The sequence below is a fragment of the Hetaerina americana genome, unplaced genomic scaffold (assembly GCF_022747635.1).
Source record: "Hetaerina americana unplaced genomic scaffold, ioHetAmer1.1.p SCAF_1, whole genome shotgun sequence".
Taxonomy (NCBI): domain Eukaryota; kingdom Metazoa; phylum Arthropoda; class Insecta; order Odonata; family Calopterygidae; genus Hetaerina; species Hetaerina americana.
In genome coordinates, this window is record NW_027286069.1 from 29,696,156 (window position 1) to 29,716,650 (window position 20,495).

Sequence of the window (20,495 nt, forward strand, 5' to 3'; positions counted from 1 at the left end):
ATATATAAACTACTTCATATAGAATGATATAGAAAGAGAATAGCAGTCTGAAAACTGTGAATTACTAAATACAATTAATTCAAAAGCCATCAATATCAGAAAGCCATCACTTATCAGAAAGAGGGAGAAACTGATAGAGTGATTTTTGCATAAAAATTTAAACAATTTTCTTCACCAGTGCATGTTAACCTAATATACATAAAGGGTTATTAATAGTACAACATGGAGGCATTAAAATGGAAAAGATAATTTAGAATATTTTAGTATGGAGCAGAAATTGTGGAGGTATATTGGCAATTCCTCAGATCTAAGTGTCAATATAAAAGTTTAAAAACATATAAGCTCTAAATTCACCATAGGTAAGTAAAAGGTGCTGCACCATTTATTCATCAATCAACTCTTAAAGCACAAATAAAAAGGACTTGCATGCTGATGTGACTTTGAGAACCAGATCCAAGTGAAAAAGCATTGAAGTAACCTCATACTTGACATTTAAAATATGTGCAAAGTTCCATAGACGGTCAACATATCATTTCATTTAAAAATTAAACCCATGTTCCAGAAAATTACAGAAGTATTTTCTAACACACACTTCTATTCGTCATGATTTATACTTCATGTACTAATGAGCGAGCTAACAACAGGAGTTATCCACAAGAATAACAGAAATAAGTATGAGGAATTAGTTTGGCCAATTCATTTCTCTGCACAATACACGAACAATGCTCATTTAAGAATTAATTCAACAAATAACCTTTTGCACGACTTCAGAGAATTCCTTCACACATTCTAGCCTTAATAACTGTTGTTATGCAGACTTCAAACTTCTTGGGAGTCATTAAGAGAGTAAATAAATATCTGCAACTGATAAGGATGTGGATATCATATAAAAATAACCTCCAACTTTTAATAAGTTATCATTGTTTTGTGACTCACACAGACACACCATCTAAGTTGTTTATAAGATTACTTCAAAGAAAAAGGTGTTAATATTTTATGACCCACTGCACGAAAATATACACAGCAAAAATTAAGATGTTAATTCTATACAAAAGCAAAAAAGCAGGTATACTTTTCACAATGAAAATAATTACTGTAATTCCCTCATATATTTATTGAAAGATATTTGCCAAACGGTACACAAGGAGTTTGAATTGCTGGCAAATTCAATAGCAGTTACATCTGCAAGACTTGTCACACATCTAAAAATTATTAAAAGTTATACCAATTTTTCTGGAATGCATACACAATGATCCACATTTGAATTTTTTGCATTCAGCCAAACCCAAACAAAAGTAGAGAGAGTAAGGTTGATCATAATAGTATATTGCTTGACAAAGGACACCTTGAGTGCAAATCGAACTGCATTGTCAAATATGGAATCATGATATCAATAACAACCAAATTTGATGGCATATAAGATACACCATTTGTTCCCAAAATTATAGTTTAAAAAATCACCCACATCTTATAAGTAAAGGCTCAAGCTCCATGGGTTACCTTTGAATACTGAATGTAATTTTTAACCAAAAAGGTCAGTGCTAACTTTATTGACTCCATTATCTTACATTTTATTTAATTTTTAATATTCATTTGAAGAATGCTGTAGTTGTGATTGTTATTATTTAATTCATCACTATTATTTGATGTGAATAGTGTAGCTCGCTTCTGCAATGTTAAAAGAGAGAGCAAGATATTGAACAAGCGTGAACAATATTTTAACACAACTGATTTAACAAAACTGTGTGCACTTCTCTTTGAAACTGCCATCCATTTGGATTTTCTAAAATATTACAATTAAAACTTAAGTTGGTCAGATGTCGCAACTTCAAAGTGGCTGTGAATACTTGTTTCTTGTGTCTGCCCTACTTAAATAAGGGTGCATCTTGTCTGCCGTCAAATATGGCATACTTAATGATAACAATTGAACAAATAAAGATATCAGCAACAAATTTATGTCACGGCATATTCTTTACACGTCAAGCTCACAATAACATTGGAATCACCAAATCCCATAACAGGAGTTGGCTTTTGCTAAGGGTAGAATGAATGTGGACCTCTTAGCTTATCTCATCACCAGGGCCCTTAAAAACATAAATCTACCATTAATAACACTCAAAATATACGGACCCTTATCTGCAAAATGATCAAATATGCTTTTCCACAATATTTTAACATCATCAACTGAATGGGAAACAATGATATCTCAAAGAACAAAATCTTTCTGGGGATAAACCCATATTCACCAGTCCTAACACATTCTTTTCATGAACTTGCAGCTTTGAGGGAAATCAAGAGTACATAGGTTTTTAGGATGCATATGTAATTTTAGACAAGTCACAGAAAATACTTCGGCACTAAAAAACTTCACACCAGACATTCTACTATTGTGAGGCAAGTGGAAAGTAGATTTAATCAATTCCATTGGAATTTTTCAGTTCAGTAGGAAAAAATGTTTCCACCTCAAAAACTGTACACAGATAAAACGGATACATTCTAATCTCCCTTTGAATTAGTGATTTCATTTCACTATATGACTCAACTCATCTAATCTGGTAACAATGTGCTTTTCTCATACATTAACACCAGAGCCCGAAGCATTACTATGGTACCTCGCCCAGAGTAGGTACAATAGGATTGTTCAGCAGGGCTGAGAGAACGATTAACACAGAATAACAATGCCTCAAACTATGTCCCTAGAACTCACCTTCAGGATGCAAAATAAGTAACACTCCTATAGTTTTCAACTTAAAATATGAATCTGTCTAATAAAGCTTACTGAGCCTTGGTTTTGTGACCATCTCTGATAATAGTAAAAACTATGCAAAAAATCTTTTAACACTAAATTAAGTACAAAGCAAAATCACAGCTCAATAATATAAAGGTTTACTTTTGTGTACTCCTCTTGTAGTTAAGGTAAATTTATCATAAAAAATGTAAAATCAAGCAAGAGGTTAACCTACTCTTTGCTTAGCAACTACTAAAATTCTATATATGCTTCTCAGATAACGGAAATATAAAAAATGGTGTAAAGTAATTGACGAAAAATACAAAGTGAGAAGGTATGACTTTTATTCATACAAAACAAAACAACAATTTTTCACCTATCCTAAAACATGAGCACTAAAATGTTGATGGAGAATACGCCACAACGCTTTACGATGTCCACCCAGGGCCCACCTCCAGACTAGAAAGGCAACCCATTACACCCATCCCACCAATGGTAAGGCATCATTCCACAAATGGAGCACCAGGAGAGGACCACAGAGGAATCAAGTGACAAACAATATGATGTATGAGAAACTGCCATTTCATGGATGGTTTCTCCACCTACTAATCCATGAACACTGTTGAACAATACGTATGCAAGAAAACGAGAAGATAGGATAACTGACACCTTTAAGTTGCACTTTCTTGTGAGAAAGTCAAAATGATAAAAAAATTATGACGCGGCAAGAATAATTGATGGATTCAAATGGAGTAATTGAACAAAGAAGGTGTTCGAGGTCAAGGTGGTGGGAGGCAGGGGTAATATGGAGCAGATCCTGGTTGGTTCCCCTCATTATCGGTGTCCTGGAGCAGGTGCAAGGCCAGATACAGCGGCATTGGGGCCTAGTAGAATCTGAAATGAATAAATCAGTACCGCTTATTTAAAACAAAATATGCAAAGTAAAACTGAACTTACCATATACATGCAATGCCTAGAAATTCTTAACCCTGGCGTCAAAATGGTTTAAAAATTATTAGATGATTTTCCCAAATTTTCATGGTGGTTTCATAAATGAAAAAAAATAAGGCTATAACTAATACAGTAATTTTAGCACATTTCCTGTTACTTTTCTGACAATTCTCCACATACTCCTTGTACATGCACTTGAAAAACTCATTATTTCTCCTTAAAAAATGTATAATTTGAAATTGCCTTCAAATTGCAAAAATATAAATTTATTTTTCCAACAACATTATACTTGCAAGATCGAATGCTCTGGAGAAAATCTGCCCAATCATGAGATTGTGATAGCAACAGCTTTGTTTAATATTTGATAACAATGCAAGAACACTATACTATTTCTCTTCACTAACTTAAGATTGCTCTAAGTAGTAATGTTTAGCTGCTGAAAGTACTATTATGTGCAGTTACATGTGCTACATGTGCAGGTGTTATATGTGGTTCAAACCATATCCATAAGCTATCTTAATTATCCTTCAACATTATGCCAACAATTCAACAAAATAACTCTGCTATGTTGTGATATTCTTAAGTTTAACTACATGGTATAAACAGAAATGCTGGTGAATTATAGTCATCCACACAGAAGAAGAAGACCTTTTTCAGGGGAAGAGCTCACTGTTAAACTTCCAGCCTTTGGAAGAAAGGCAATATTTGCATTTGTCCTTGGGGGTACCTATGATCATATAGTTTCATTTCCATGATTAAACTGCTCCTCATATTCCATTTAACTGAAGTGCTGTGAAACTCAAAGTATGTTTATACTATAACTGACTAATGTGAGCGAACTATGAATAATTTCTTAACAACATTAAGAAATATATCAAAAGAAATAAAAGAGCATATTAATATGGATTATTTTAACCAATTACAGCAATAAAATGAAGTGATTGTAATCATGTTCTATGATCCAGTGACACAATGCAACACTCAAAATCACATTATTTTCAATTATTCTTTTATCAATTGACTTTTTCTTGTTTCTTAACCCCATTGTAGCAAACACCTTTCACAAATCATATTTTAAAAACTTAATTACTGATTCAAATATAATTTTGAAAATCCAAATGATAGGGATGATTTGACAGAGTGAAAAAATAATGGAAAGACAGGGAGCCACAGTCATAATATTGGTAAAAAACCATAAAAAACAGTAATTAAAAGAAAGTTGGTTCAGTGGGTGATGGCAGAGTTCATCCACACTAAGCTCATTGGTATGTGAAATTCACACATTAGGGAAGGAGGGCCAGTTTCTTTCCCTCTCAGCTCGATATGGCATTGTCTGCTGGGGGAGTTCAGCACATGGAAACATCAATAGAATACTCACACTTCAAAAACGTGCATTAAGGGTTATATTTAAACTAAATGCAAGAAAATCCTGCAGGGAGTATTTCAAATGTCACAAAATCATGACCATTCCCAGTATATATATGTATAATGTGATATTGTATGCCTGCACGAAAACACCTTCACTGATCAGAAATAGGGACATTCACAAGTACGACACCAGGGGCAAGGAAAATCTTCATAATGGCCATTGCAGAGTAGCAGTACTAAAAAAAACCCCAGAAGTTTCAGGAAGACTACTGTTTAATCGGCTTCCTGAAGAGTTAAAACGAATACTCCCCCAAGAAAATAAATTCAAAAAAATGTTAAAACATTTCTTTTTAAATAATGTTTTTTATAGCGTCCAAGAGTACACAGAAAGAGCCAATGTAGGAAATTCAACTTTTTTAAATCCTTAATACTCATATATGTCATGTACATTATTATTCCTAAGAACCTGTATACAATTGATGTAATTGAATTTTTGACGAAGCCCATACAATTATGTATTGTTCTATGGCGAATAAAACTATCTATCTATCTATCTATCTAACCCTGTACAGACTATGGTTTCCCAGGTAGATCTAGCTCGCAAAAAAATCACATAGCTTGAGTGCAGCAGAGGGTGCCCAGAGAGGCTTGCCCAAGAATCGAATCCAGGCCCTCCAGTCAATAGTCTAATACTCAACCCATGGACTACCACATCCCCTATAACATTGATATGCATTTGGGAACCTTATTGAAATAGTCATTTTCATGAGTAATCAGCATTGAAGTTAGTGCACCATACAATGATTGTGGATACGAAGGGAAACAACAAAACTGTAGCAGTGAAATAAAAGAAGATCGCTTGAATAACAGCAAAAATTTCACTTTTTCTGATTGGACATATATGCATTGCCGAGGATTTAGGCAACACAAGCAGCACGTTATTTAACATGATTGTTGTTTCACAGTTGTCACTGAGTGGGTTTCATATGAATATATATCCAAAATAACCAAAAGTTATTTATTCGTGTGTATCCCATCAAAATCATGGCACAATATAAAATATAGGATTTCAAAAATATATGCACTGATTATTAAAACACTACATAAATATTACCTGTTAATTATATTTAATGAATTTAACATAAAACCTATCCATTGATACATTTTCCTTACAAAACACATGGTTAGTGAACTAAATTTTCAAGATTAAACAATCAAAATCAAACAATTCTGTAACCATAATTAGTTAACCAATCAAAATGCTAAAAACATCTTCAAAGAATCTGCCTATGCACAGATTTTTAATTTTTTAGCTAAACAAAGTTACAGGAAACCTTGCTAGAGATAAACATGGGCAAAAAAGTGACACAGACATGAGAGCTTTTATAATTTAATAAAAATGTATGGAACCATTAATACTTCAGAATCTGTCTAAGTTATACACAATACAAATAGTTTAAAGGCTATAGTGGAATAAGATGGTAAAATCTGCACTCGGCTGGATTCTTATTTGGGATTGGGCACTCGAAAGTAAATATTTAGAGACCCAACTGTAGCCAACTTTTTAGCTCCCTAGGTGACTCCAGGGGTCTCCTATCGCAAAAAAATGTGTTTTTTCGAAAAACATTTTTTCTGAGCTTTCTTTCCTTGCTCTTTCCTTTGCTTTAAAAAATCTGAACTCATGAACATACATTTTTATGCCCAAAAACATTCTGATTTTTTTTCAGATTTTTTGGATCAAACTTGAGCTCAGGAAAAATAATTGAATTTTTCAAAGAATTTTTAGGTTATGTAAGTAATTTTTGGCAAACATATAAATAATTAATTTTCCTGTATTTTTTCCATTCTTTTGAATGACAAGGTTAGATTTGTCATTTGTTCTCCAGAACATCCTCAAAATTTGAAAAAACCCTTTTTTTTGGTGTTTTCCCCCATGCTTCTAGCACATAAACTCAATAAAAAGTGTACCTTACAGGCCAGGAAATGTTACTTGTGAACCAGAAGTTGAGTGCATTCTAATTTTATATGCAGAATCTTCCAAATAGACATCATAAGAGTTTTACCAAAAATGAAACTATATTCATTATTATTACCATATTTCCCCATCGATAACGCATGCATTATCAACAAAAAAATGTTCAGATGATGTAAAACAATGGCGATGTGCGTTATGCGATGAAAATTGACAAAATCCAAACATTTACATACCTATGTACACAATAATTTAAAGAAGAGTCTCGCAAAAATAAATTAGTCTGGAAACATGCCTTTCTAATTGCATTCTATTTTATACAGATCTGCTACTGTTACAGTTATGTCATCTCAAAAATTCATGAGAAAAAGAAGAAACATAATTTCTATACTTCGTTTATTCTAATACGTAGTACTTCCTTATTCTAATACATAGTACTTCACGTATACGTAGAATAGGTCTTATTATATACACATACGTATACATACATGATAGGAGAGGTAGATAACTCGATTCCGAAATTCGTCACCTGAATCACGATTAAATGAATTAAGTGCATGTATCATCTCTTCAGGCACATCACAGAGTTCACTCTCCAAATTTAACTCTTCGTCATATTATAGCAAGAGCGTTGAAATATTTCTTAAAGCTTTTTCAAATCAATTATTTACTAAAATTCCTTCCGACAACTGGCCAACTTCCCAGGATCTACCGACTTATTTCTTCATAAGACACTCTTTTAATCATTCCCGATTATGGGTAGTCTTTTAAACCAGACATCATCCACTTTTCCCAACGAGAACATAACTTTGATTTAAAAGATTTATTCATGGATAAATCCTGGCAGCCTCGCAATTTCCTTTTTCTTTCACAAAATTGATGACTTCTAGTTTAAACATCACTGAATACGATTTTCTTCTCCATGGGTAATATTCTTGAGAAAATTGTAAATAACAAAAACTTAATTCAATTCAGGTTTGAAACAATCACCATTCAGGCAGCACTTTCATAGGGTGTCTAGAACAGCTGAGTGCTGATACTAATAAAGCAAAGTAAAGAAAAACATAAACAAGAAAATTCTATTTCATTCAATCTCTTTTCTTTTATATTTGATTTTCTGAAAGTTAATTTCTATAGCAAATAAAGGGCAGACAAACCTATATCTTGTTCCGACTTATGAATCATAGTGAAATAGCAATAAGGCGGCATATTGTGTTGGCTTGTAAATATTGTAGCTTTTTGATCCTTCTGTAGTTTGGAATTAATTTCAATCACCTGGCTCTAATCTTCTGTATATATATATATGGTAGATATAGCCTCAGGCAATAATGATTTCATGCATTCATTGGTTGTTACTATCTATTAGTACATGGATATAGACATTTTTACACACAATGTACATAATTTTGACGTGCATATGTAATATTTACACGCATATATACGAAATCTGTTCAAAAAGTATCAGGCCTTGGTGTTTTTTTTTCAAAAATTATTTATTTATTAATGAATATCTATTTTTTCCCCTTCAAAGTAATCCCCATTAGATATTATACACTTATAACCAACGTTTTTTCCAATCCTCGAAGAACTTCAAAAAATCATTTTGTGATCTTGTTCAGCTCCTCCTTCAATTTCTTTATTTCGTCAATCGTAGTGTAGCGTCATCCTTTCATGGGCCTCTTCAGTCTCGGGAACTAGATAAAGTCACTGGGGGCCAGGTCTGGGGAATACGGTGGCTGCAGCGTCATTGGTGGTTTTTTTTGGCTAAAAATTTGCACACAAGCAACGATGTGTGAGCAGGGGTGTTGTCATGGTACAAAAGCCAATTTTTGTTCTTCCACAAATTTTTGGCGGATTGCTTCGAAAAAATTGTGCATAACTTACAGGTAATATTCCTTATTTACCGTTCTACCCTGTGGCAAGAACTCATGATGCACCACCATACCCCTGCAATCGAAGAAAACTGTAAGTAAAACTTTCATATTAGACTGAACTTGGTGTGCTTTTTTCGGTCTTGGCTGGTGCTGCAGCTTCCATTGGGATGATTGAGCTTTAGTTTCCACATCATGACCATAAATCCATGACTCATCAACAGTTATGACCCTCAGGAGCAAATTTGGGTCGTCGGGAGCACAGTCCAACACCTCATTAGCAATCTTAATGTGTTGTTGTTGTTTAGTTGAAATTGAGCAATTTTGGTACGAATTTCGTGGCGACGCATGTTATGCCCAAATCAATGGTAAAAATCGAATGGCACTAACCAATCGATATGTTTAGGTCTTCAGCAACTTCTCTAACCATGATTTGACGTTTGGCCTAAACTATTTTCTTACTTCATCAATGTTTTCGACTGTCGTTGATGTGCTCGGGCATCCGGCACACTCTTTGTCTTTCACATCTTTTCGGCCCACTGAGAAGTTTCTTTTTGTACCATAGATAAATGTTGCTTCCGCCCAAGGTAGCTTCTCCAAATGCCACAGTCAACATTCGGAATGCATCCGCGCACTTAAACTTTGTTTTTCACACAAAATTTGGTGCAGATTCTTTGATCCGTTGTTTGGAACAGGCAACAATTGCAGATAAGGCAAAACACATCCCAGCACAACAGCTGTCAAAAATTAATGGAACATTCAAAATAGCCAAACTTTTCGGTATAAGGGAGAGACATATCAGGAGAAAGTCATCAGAATAATCCCTGGGAAAACTCAGAATGCCCCATTGAGACCTAATTTCCAGGAATTAAATTTACAACCACCCCTGTGCATTTATAATACCTTTTTATTCTGTGTATAAAACATCACATTGGCAACTATACTCTTAACTCTGACGATCATCATCATTACACCAGAGGAAGGCAACATCATTAGTGCAACAATAAAACTAAAGCATCAAAATTAGGACCCAAGAAAATGGGCATAAGATTATAGAACAAATTAGCCATAAGTATACGGGATACTAAGGGAACTACTGCATTCACACATAAATGAAAAAGATATCCACAATGTAACATGTTACAATTGGTTGATGATATCTAAATAATATTATTGTCGTTGAGTCCATACTTTTAATTTATAGGAATGACCTTAGTCTAGTTTATATTTATGCTCCAAGATTGCTAATGGATATTGTGTGCATGATACATTTAATGTAATTGCTGGTATTACATTTTTGTATCCAAATTGAGTCTGTATGCATTGCACTCCTTTTTGACCTGAACATTTTGCCTCAAATCATGTACGTACACCATCCACCTGGTATTTTTGTAATATAATCTACGGGCAAATTAAATGCATTATTACTATAGGACCATTGCAAAATTACAAAACATTCTGAAAACAGACACACTTCGTATTCCAAGACCATCACTGGATAACTTTGACCACTGACATGTTACAGAAGCTTTAAAACAGTTTCCTGGGACAAAACTTCAATTAAGAATGTAAGAAAAGTCTTTCATGTAAAAAAATTGAATATGTGCACTTCAATTCTTATACGTGATCATGATAACATAGAAATAAAAGCGATTCAATAAAACTATCCCAAAACCAATCTTGCTTATTACATTTGTAACAAACAACAATGGACAAGAAAATTGATAAAACCTTATAAATCTATAAATCAAGTTGCCATATCTTATTTTCTGTGTTTAGTAAATGGGAATGAAAATTCTCAGTTCAATAGCAAGAAGTCATAAGACTTCACTCAGTCCAAAATCAATCCAGATGCAATATTGATATGCTATCATTTAATATGTATACCTGTCTTTGTTGCTGCTTTTGCATTTCTTCCATTTGTGACCTCTCTATTTCAATTATGACAGGAGCAAATAATATGGCTGATGAGGTAAAGAACACCCACGATGCATTGCAGCTTAATTTATACAGTCCTGAAAGAAGGTGAAAATTATTATTACAATGAAAATATAGGATGACGGCGGAGGATTGGCACAGTACAACAAGAAAATTAAATCAGCAATTGAACTGGATTAATCAATATAAGGCGGCTTCATTAGCTATCTATCTTAAAATCTATGAGCCTACACCTTATAGGGAGGGTATGAGAAGAAATATTATTCAGGAATAAAATGTAATTTTCACATTCAATATAAAAATTCCTTCAATTGGAAATCATCAAAAGTATATATCATGGCTTTGGTTAGCTCACAAATGGATTGCAATAATCTGTCCATAGCGTGGGTTTATATAATTAAGTATTTTGATGCATTATCGTAGTAGTAGTTTTTAGGGGAGGCGACCGACAGCTAAGGTCATTTGCACCATGGGGATGGACAGGAAAGGATGAAGGTGGAGAGAAACCCAGCATCGGCATTAGCCTATTCTTTACGATAGGTGCCAAGGGGTCCGCAGTTTAACGTCCCATCCGACGGACGGCGTACTCACTCAAAGTGCCCTCCTCAAGGCACCTCAAGTAGGGATCGAGATACCTCTGAAAAATATTCAACACCGCCGGGATTTGAACCCGCGCCCTCAGGGTGGGGGCCAGTACGTTAGCCCCCGCACCATCTCGATCCCCGATGCATTATCTTATAGCAGATGTTGAGATGAACACATTTATAATGTAGGCAATAGATTAAGATATGCCTAATTCAAATTTTTTATTTATTATAAATGCCCAATTTCATTTATTAGATGGATTCATTTTGCCTTAGTTCAGTAAAACGTGAGATTATGGTTCAATTATTTAGGGTAATCAGAATAACATTTTTTAATATGGATTTATTTTTTTAATAACCGTTGAAACAATTGTTTAAAAGGTGATGTAAGCCCTCTTTCTCACTATTTCTAGAGCTAAGATTGTTACCAGCCCTATTGTTCATTAATAAACATTGTTTTTTATGTTTCAAAAGGATAAATTGAGTGATTTCAGGCGTGATATGGTGGAAATTGAACATAATGAATAACTGATAGTAGAACTATTCCACTAGATAAAATTTATTTCATGACCAAGTTTCGATGTATTACATCATCATCAGATGATGATGTAATACATCGAAACCCGGCCATTAAATATATTTTATCCAGTGGTGCTACTATCAGTCATTCATTCTAAAAGGATACACGCTGTCCTTTACTTCAGGAGGAAATTATGGTGTCAATAACATTAAATGAATTTCTACATAACATTGAAAGGATTTTTTATAAATTTCTTGAAAAATCAGTGGGGTTTTATTCGACAAAATGTGGAAACTTTGTTTCGGGAAATTAGAAATAATTTCCTGGTAAAAATGTATAATATTTGCTAACAGACTTTGATTTTCCAAAGAAACTGCGGGAGATGCCGCAACAGTAACTTTTAACGGAGTCATCCGCTAATGTGCATTTCAGTGCAACAATTTCAGAGTGTAAAAATACTGGTCAAGGCGAATGATTTTTGCACTCTGAAATTGTTGCATTGACAGACTGATATCTATTTCATTTCTCTTGTGTATTTGTTTTGATTTATAAGAAAATTTCTGCTGACAACACATGTGAAACCTTAACTCGGGAATAAACTTAAGGGATACCTTAAGGTTTCATTATACGTTTTCATACTGGAAGTATATTAATAAATCTTCTTTCACCCATTTCTAGTTAGCCCTCACTTTAATGAATACATATGAAAGTCCCTGAATGATATGGATTCAATTTATATAAATCCACAGCTATGCATATCTACAATCATATGGCATTAATACAGGCATAGTGGCACAGGCTGTTGAATAGTTAGCCCCACTTATCCATTACAGATCATGGTAGACAACCATATGAAGTGACAGATACGTAATTTTCTATTAGTACATATTGTATGAACTATTTTTTTCTCAAACTGGTTCTTTTAGTTTCAATGATGGTAATTGAGCTATTTGACATGTGAGAACAATTCTAACCTCATGCAGCTTAGTTATTATGTGCTACCACCACTATGGCATTGCTGTATCAAAAATTGCATTTGGCTTACTTTCATTGGGCTTAGAGCTGTTGTGTGCCTGGATGCAATGGATGTATTTCAGGGTCTGAAGGCTAAAATGTAATCGCTGAACCTGTGGAACTTTTTTCAATAAACCATATATAAAAATGATTTTGTTGAATGAATAGAATCTAATTCAATGGAATTAAAACTTCATGGAACTGGAAGACAACATATAATAGGCAAAATTTGTTAGACGCAAAGCCAAGACATCAAAAATGTAAAAACTGAGTGAGCCTAAAAATGGTGGAATGCTTTCACATTACAGAGAAAGTAACACTAGATCTTGAGACAAGGAGCTAACCTCTGCACATATATGAAGGGCAGTCAAGGACCTTATTTTTGGCTGTAAATGGATATACGCTTAAAAGGTTGAGAGCAATCCTGCTCATCATTGGCAAAATACATACGGAAACCTAATAATACAAGAAAACAAAACAAAGAAAAAAAGTTTGACGTTTATACTTGAAAAAATTATAATTTTCTTCTCATTTTTTTTGGACAATTCTACTCGTGGAACCAGTATCTAGTAAAGTGATGATTAATTTGGTATAAAAATCTCATAATCTCTTTATTTATACGATATAAGGGTATCTGAAGAGCTGATCATAAGATGTTTCCTATCATTTCCCCCAAGGTTCTCTTAACATTTTCAGCATTAAAAATGGTTAAAAAAAATGCAGCTGACTATGTTCGCTTGAAAACGCTACCTATGCACTGGTATACCATGTACTTAGTAATGAAGTTTTCAAGTTATGCGAAGGTTTCTAGATGAATAACCAAAATCAGGGACTTGCTGCGAAAGATAACAAGGGTACTTGGACCTTCATGGACTCTACCTTTGTGCACTTGACCTTTATGTAATGCATCATTTGCAGGGAGATTCTTCTTTTGCAAATACATGTCTCATTCTTTCATTCTTTTCATTAATCCAGAAATGATCGAAATATATAAAAATTAACATTTTTTCTGAACACGGGAGGATTATGCACCAAATTTTCTGGACTATTGAGGACTATACACCCATTCAAGCATTAAATGCCCTTATGACCATCCACAACATCTCCACCCACCTCATCTCAAGCTTTTCATTCTTGGTGAATGCCACAAACGTGATACACTTCCAATTTCTTATTTTTATCAATAATTCTACAGTTTCTACCCTGAAAACATATAATATTTACTTCTGGATGTTTTGTGCATGCCAAATTACTATTTTATCCTCCAAAACAGGTAACCATTATCTCTACTCCCTGATTTGTGCAATTTTCAACTTCATTTTCATTCAAATTCTGCCATAATCCTGTCTCTCTTTTATTTACATTTATTTTGATGATGGGGTGAAATAAAAAATTCGCAAGATATGAATGCAAGAATGTTGTATGAATACATACTTGTTGTAAATCTGATTTCAAACCAGGTAGAATGGGACATGATTATGGACAAAAGAAACGTTAATGATGCTTGGGAAAGTGCAAAAATATTGATTGTAAATGAGCTGAAAGTATAACTTGAAAAGGTGGGGTCAGGAGAATAAAATGTGTTGGCCTGGTAACATAAAGAAGTGAAAGATTGTGAGATCACAAAGAAATACAATATAAGAGGATTATTGCAGCTAAAGGGGATGAAGCTCAGACATTGACATATATTTATGAAGAGAAATATCTGATGTGACCAGAGCATTAATTTCTCTATGTAATTTTCCTTTTTATGACATTTGAGCACTTGAATCTAAGCTACCCTCATCATCATCATCATAATTCCTTTCCTTGTCTAAAGTTGCTAACCAAATATATTTGCTATGCACTGCGTCTGCATAATCTTTTCATATCCTCTTACTCTTTCCTATTTGGATTAATACTTTTCCTGTATTATCTTGGATAATGTGAATGGATTTTCCGATCTCCTTCCTAACACTTCATTCACCTTCTAGTACCTAAGGGCACCCCTGTAGTTGCCTAGGATCTTTGTTTGTGCCTCATCAATAGCCTTGGAAGAATAATTGAGAATAATTTCAATTTCCTATCTCCTGTGTTACCATGACACCATCCAATAAATTGCCACTCCACTGGGGTCAGATTCGCAGCCACCTCACAGAGAAGTCAATATATGAACATTTCATTTGGCTCTTACCCTTCAGGCTATCTGGCATGAGGGACCCTAACAGGAGTTATTTTCATTGATCTTGTCAGCATAGGGGCCTAGGGGTCATCATAACATACAAGCCTTTCCACTACATCAAGAATGCAGTCCATGGGGAAGGTCCCTAAGCATGGAGACTAACAAAAGAGAATTAAATACAATAAACTGTTGATACACATTCTTATAAAGAATGTATCCCTCTTATCCAAATCTAACAAAGGGACTCATTGAAATACTCGAATCCATCAACACTTAAGTTTGCCAATTAAAGAATAATTTGTTAAAACACAAAAACAACAAACATAAAAGATAATATCTAAAATACAAAAATTAGGTTTATAAAAGATTAACTGCAACTCAAGTGATGCATCTCACATTATCCAAATACACAGAAATATCATTAGTAGATAAAACAAATTCCTCATTATTAACACAAAATGTAATCAATACAGAGGATCATATCACATGAAGCAACTTTAAATTCCGTAAGCATACACCAAACCAATGAATAGACATTATGCAATTCTCTACATTTTCGATGCATTAGAGACAGCTTAAAATTGTGTTGCAAGACCTATGTATTGCTCTGTAGCTTTTTCAAACTCAAGGACTATTCCTCCTCAAGCAACTATCCCTCATCCTTATTTCTGCATTTCCCTTCAGTCAGTAAATGGCCACTTTCGACTAACTTTTTCCACCTCACCTTCTGAGACTCATACAAATGCACTGAAGTCCATTCCCTGATTCACTCACTTCTGAAGTGTTTTCTGTGCACTACAGAGGCCATATTAAGCTTTGGGTATCTACTTTCAAACATTTGTACAGTTCATTTTGTCAGATATCATTCATTCTTTACTGCCGAGAAAAGAATTAGCAAATATGTAGAATATGTACATATTATTATTAATGCATATAGAATATGGTTAAAATGGACGATATGATGCAGTGGGAGTTATGGCATGGTTTATTACCACAGTGTTTCAAAGTTTGGGTTATTATTGTTAGGTAATCTACCGGTTAAGGTAGGTTTTTGGATAGATAGAATTACCAATTAAATAATTTGTGGCCCCTAGCAAAACACAACATCCTACTCTACATCAGGTCCCTCTTCAGCTCTGAGTACTTTCTTCCTCCCTTCATCCCATCCAACATCCCTATCCTGTTCCTTCCCTTTCCCCGTTTGCCTAACATTCTCCCCTCTATTACAGTCTTCAACATCCCGCTGCCCAGTTTGGGTTATATCAAAGCCATTTTCACCAACACTATATACGCAGTAATTCTGTATTTTTGCTAATTCTATCCACAGTATGAAATTTACCGGGTAGTTACAAATATTTATTGGCAAAATTCCAACACATTTTTCAGACCAAGACCTGACATTTGCCAGCGTGTTTAAATCCAGGATTTATTATATGAAAAAGCTCACAAAACCATAATAAAAAGGTTGCCTTTGAAAAATACATGTAATCTAGATTTTACTCATAAGCTATTTCTTCATTAAAATAAGTGTATTACTTTTGGATTGAGAAAAGGCTCTATATATTATGAGAAACATTAGCTTGAAGAAAAAGCAAAAATGACAACTTAGGGTAAAGCTTTAAACAGTGACAGAGGGTTTTTCAAACATACAGGGCCAGTGGCTATCTTGTGAAAATAAGTTCATTCTACAAGTGAATGGCAAGGTTGGGACAGGGAAGACGGCCTCAACAGAGGGCGATGAGCATTTGGAGCTATTACACTTAACCATTCCAAATGATGTTTCTGCACAGAAAATTGAACAAGCCACTGACTCAAACTTTTGGCTCACAGCCAGAGATGTTGCTCAGGACACCAGAATTTGCATCTGAAAGTCTGCATGGCACAGTTTGCAGAAAGAGATGCAATTTCTGGCAAAAGCAGTCATGGGTGCTTTACCATGACAATGCATCCTCTCACAAAGCTATCACTTTCAAGCAGTTTTTAGCCAAAAAAGCTACCAGGGTCCTTGAACACCTCACTCACCAGATTTGGATTTATTATTATTTATATTTCCACAAATTGGAAGGGCACCTTTTCAAACTCTGGAGGATATTTAAGAGTCAATACCAAAGAAGCTTTCAGGAGAACAGAGAAAAATTTTGCCAGTGCTTCAAAGGCTAAAAAAGGCAAATGGAGAAGTGTATTACAGCTCAGAGGGAGTATTTTAAAGGGTACAATGTGTATTTATATTACTTTTTTCAATAAATGATTTTCACAGCATTAGCCCATGAACTATTAGTCATAACATGTTGCTTCTTTAAGGAAATAGAGAGATGTGACAGGACAGTTTTTGGACAGTCATTTGCTTGGCATATCACGATCTGCTTATTTTTTGCAAAAGAAATATCATCTAACTAATAATTTATGTAAGAGAGCCCTAGGAGACAGGACTAAATAAAACAAACTTTGCAAATACAGCAAGAGAATTCACTTCCATGAGTAAATAACATGAAAAAAACTGTAATTTTGTCGCCCTCGGTCAAGCTGGCCCAAGATGGAGCCACTATTCGATAAATAGTTGTCCGAAAAGTGAATTTTCCACTGAAATAATCCAATACCCTTACAAGGAATTGATAGTTTAATTGATAGAGCTAAAGATGACCATCCTATGACTAACTAGAGATTAATTTGAAATGAAAGGAGTGCTTAAATTATGTTATTAAGGTTTAACACAAATGTATGTGAATACTTATTTACAAAACTTAAGTAATACCTAACAGATTTAAAACAAATTATTCTCTTGAAATATGTTATTAATCAAGTAAATTAATCGATTCTATTTATTAAACCAAAGCATGAAAGTATAATTAAATTTAGGCCACAGGGTCTACCAGGCCCCAGGTTAACAGTTTGTGAATCATTCATCAATCGTGAATCAATCAAATGGTGGGGATTGTAGGTTTTAAAATTTTCAAAAATTCCCATCTTCCATAGTTTTAATTATAAAAGGGATACCAATGGTTTATGTCATAACTTTTAACAGAACTGAATTGCGTAAGCAAATTAGAAAAAGATAAGCTGAGCAAAATTATAAATATTTTTTTCGCAGCAACAACTAACAGGTAACTCAGCGTGGATTAATAACTTCTACGGAGTAATAACTTACTTGACATTCTCGCGATATCAACTTTTATTGTTTATCTATTGCTAAATCATTGAAATATCCATAACATCTGTAAGAATCCGAAACACTGCCTGAAATTATAAGCTAGCTTATTTCTACAATGACTGTAGCAATGTAGGTAATAATAATAATAGAATGTTTCCTTAAAGTCTCTTTACTGATAGGGTGACTTCACATTCTATGCTACTCATGAAAAAAAATTACAACAAAAATATACATCCTTCTTTAAATACAATATGGATCAATAATTCTCAAAAAAAACTCCATGCTCTATATCCCTTTGCAATATGGTTTAATTCAATGAACTATGCCATCCGATTCAGATCAGTATGCATAACATTACATACAAACATACACATCAGAATAGGTAAATTTGAATCTGGTATTCATCCATTTACAGTTAAGTGACATTTCTTTAGATACCTTCAAAACTGTCTCAGGAAAGAATAAAAATAATATGCATCCATACCAAACCTCCAAACCTGTTATAGTTTTACGCATACCCTGAAAACACACCTTTTATAGCAGTCCATGCAGCACTGGATACCACCCCAGTTGTCTCCCTTACTTTATCTGGAAACATTTCCGTCAATCCCCAAAGGCGTTCAGAAAGCGTCTCATCCAAATCCTGATCACAAGTACAAAAATAATTTATTAGAGGTTAGTGAAATGAAACTTTTGACGGCGTGTCAATTTCCACACTAGACTATTCTTGTTTTATCCTATTAATTCGTAATGTTTTTGGACCGACATGATGTATAGCCAGACATTTCCCACAATTCATTTCCTTTATCACAGCGGTATCATCATTAAAAATGTTTTAATGGAAAGAAGTAGGGATAGCTAGCCATTTTCGTGCTTCTGTTACTAGAACAGAGACCTTAATAAGAAACCTCATTATGAAAAAACCAAATTCATTTGCCCTTCAGTAACTTTCCACAACGGTATTCTATAGAATAGGAATACCGGCGCTTAACAATGTTGAGAACCAAATTCTTCGTAATTATAACTAGATATAACCATATTCTGATAAATAACGAGTTTCAAGATTCTCGGGCGTCGTAAAATTGAGCGGAATCACTAATATATGATACATAACTATAACTTATTTACTTGGGGATACTCATTCACTACTAAATTCCCGTTCTGTGGTTACCAAATACTGATTAATCTAAATTAGCAGCTATAACATGATAAGTAATAAATGAATTCCACCGTAAACTATCATCAATTAAATTTCAGCTGCCAACTACAGCGGTCTGACTATGCTAATGGTATTCTATATGATCTACAAATTATATGGGTATGCACAAAACATTTAAGGCAGTATACTGCTGTATAATAATGTATATATGGCTTAGGTACAGCACATTTCCTCAGGTCTACATTTCATACCTCATCGTCGGAGTCATCGTCAGTATCCCCAATTTCCTTGACTTTCTCTGGCGTCAGATCTTTACTGCTCGTGGTCAATGACTCCATCCCACTATCTCCGTCCTCAGCAGGAGCCATAAGAACAACAGATTATTAAAAATTGTAGATAAACCTTAGGCACTTTTAATTGAATATAAAGAAACCTCGTACGACTGAAGACCCTCGTGTGGTAGGGCACAGGAAACTACTGTAGTCAAGTTACCTTCATTCACAGCTGTACACAATTTTCATGAATCTAATTTCTCAAATATATAACGGAGTGGAGATTGTGATCAACTTCAATTTTCTATGACCAATTTGCTATCTTTACAAAAATTTCACTGGAAAAACATTTTGAATGATTTTGCGCGGGCTATTTGAAATTTTAAAATGTCCCAGAAAATTATTGTTAAATTTGTACCAGGTATCGGTATAATACTTGGGCTATTGTGTTCTACTTTCATATTTTGAATTGTTTTATGAACTACTATGGCAACAACACACGTCAGTCACCAAAACAATGTACAATTGGAAAATTTTGTATCTCCTCCCATCAACCCAATTTCCAGTCCACACTACAAATTTTAAATAATGAAGCACACGCCGAGGAAGTAGGTAAATAATACTCACCAAACTTTCTCCATTTCCTAAATCTTACGCATATACGTCGCGGTTGACATTCTCGTTTTAACATATGTTGCATTGAAACAGAAAATAAAAACTGAATACACTAGCACAATTTTAAGGAAATTTTTCAATTAATAATCATACCCCTTCCCTGAAACACCACGAAGGGCATAATAACAATAAAA

At 34.1% G+C, this 20,495-nt stretch overlaps 1 protein-coding gene across 1 annotated transcript; it reads right to left on the reverse strand.

Annotated features, from left to right (window-relative positions):
* Nucleotides 1–1,094: 1,094 nt before the first annotated feature.
* Nucleotides 1,095–19,896, reverse strand: mge (translocase of outer mitochondrial membrane 22 homolog mge). The gene is made up of 4 exons (XM_071587497.1): nt 19,666–19,896; nt 18,787–18,898; nt 10,778–10,905; nt 1,095–3,622 (listed from the first exon to the last, which is right to left on the reverse strand). The coding sequence occupies exons 1-4, from the start codon at nt 19,780–19,782 to the stop codon at nt 3,563–3,565; spliced, it is 417 nt and encodes a 138-aa protein (XP_071443598.1). The 5' UTR covers nt 19,783–19,896; the 3' UTR covers nt 1,095–3,562.
* Between the last annotated feature and the right edge of the window lie 599 nt (nt 19,897–20,495).

What these genes read in the sequence shown, in the direction of transcription:
- mge (XM_071587497.1), bottom strand. Translation starts at nt 19,782, where the DNA reads ATGGCTCCTGCTGAGGACGGAGATAGTGGGATGGAGTCATTGACCACG. An exon ending in ACGATGACTCCGACGATGAG is followed by an intron (nt 18,899 to 19,665) that starts GTATGAAATGTA and finishes ACTTGTGATCAG; the next exon opens with GATTTGGATGAGACGCTTTC. An exon ending in AAAAGCAGCAACAAAGACAG is followed by an intron (nt 3,623 to 10,777) that starts GTATACATATTA and finishes TATTCATTTCAG; the next exon opens with ATTCTACTAGGCCCCAATGC.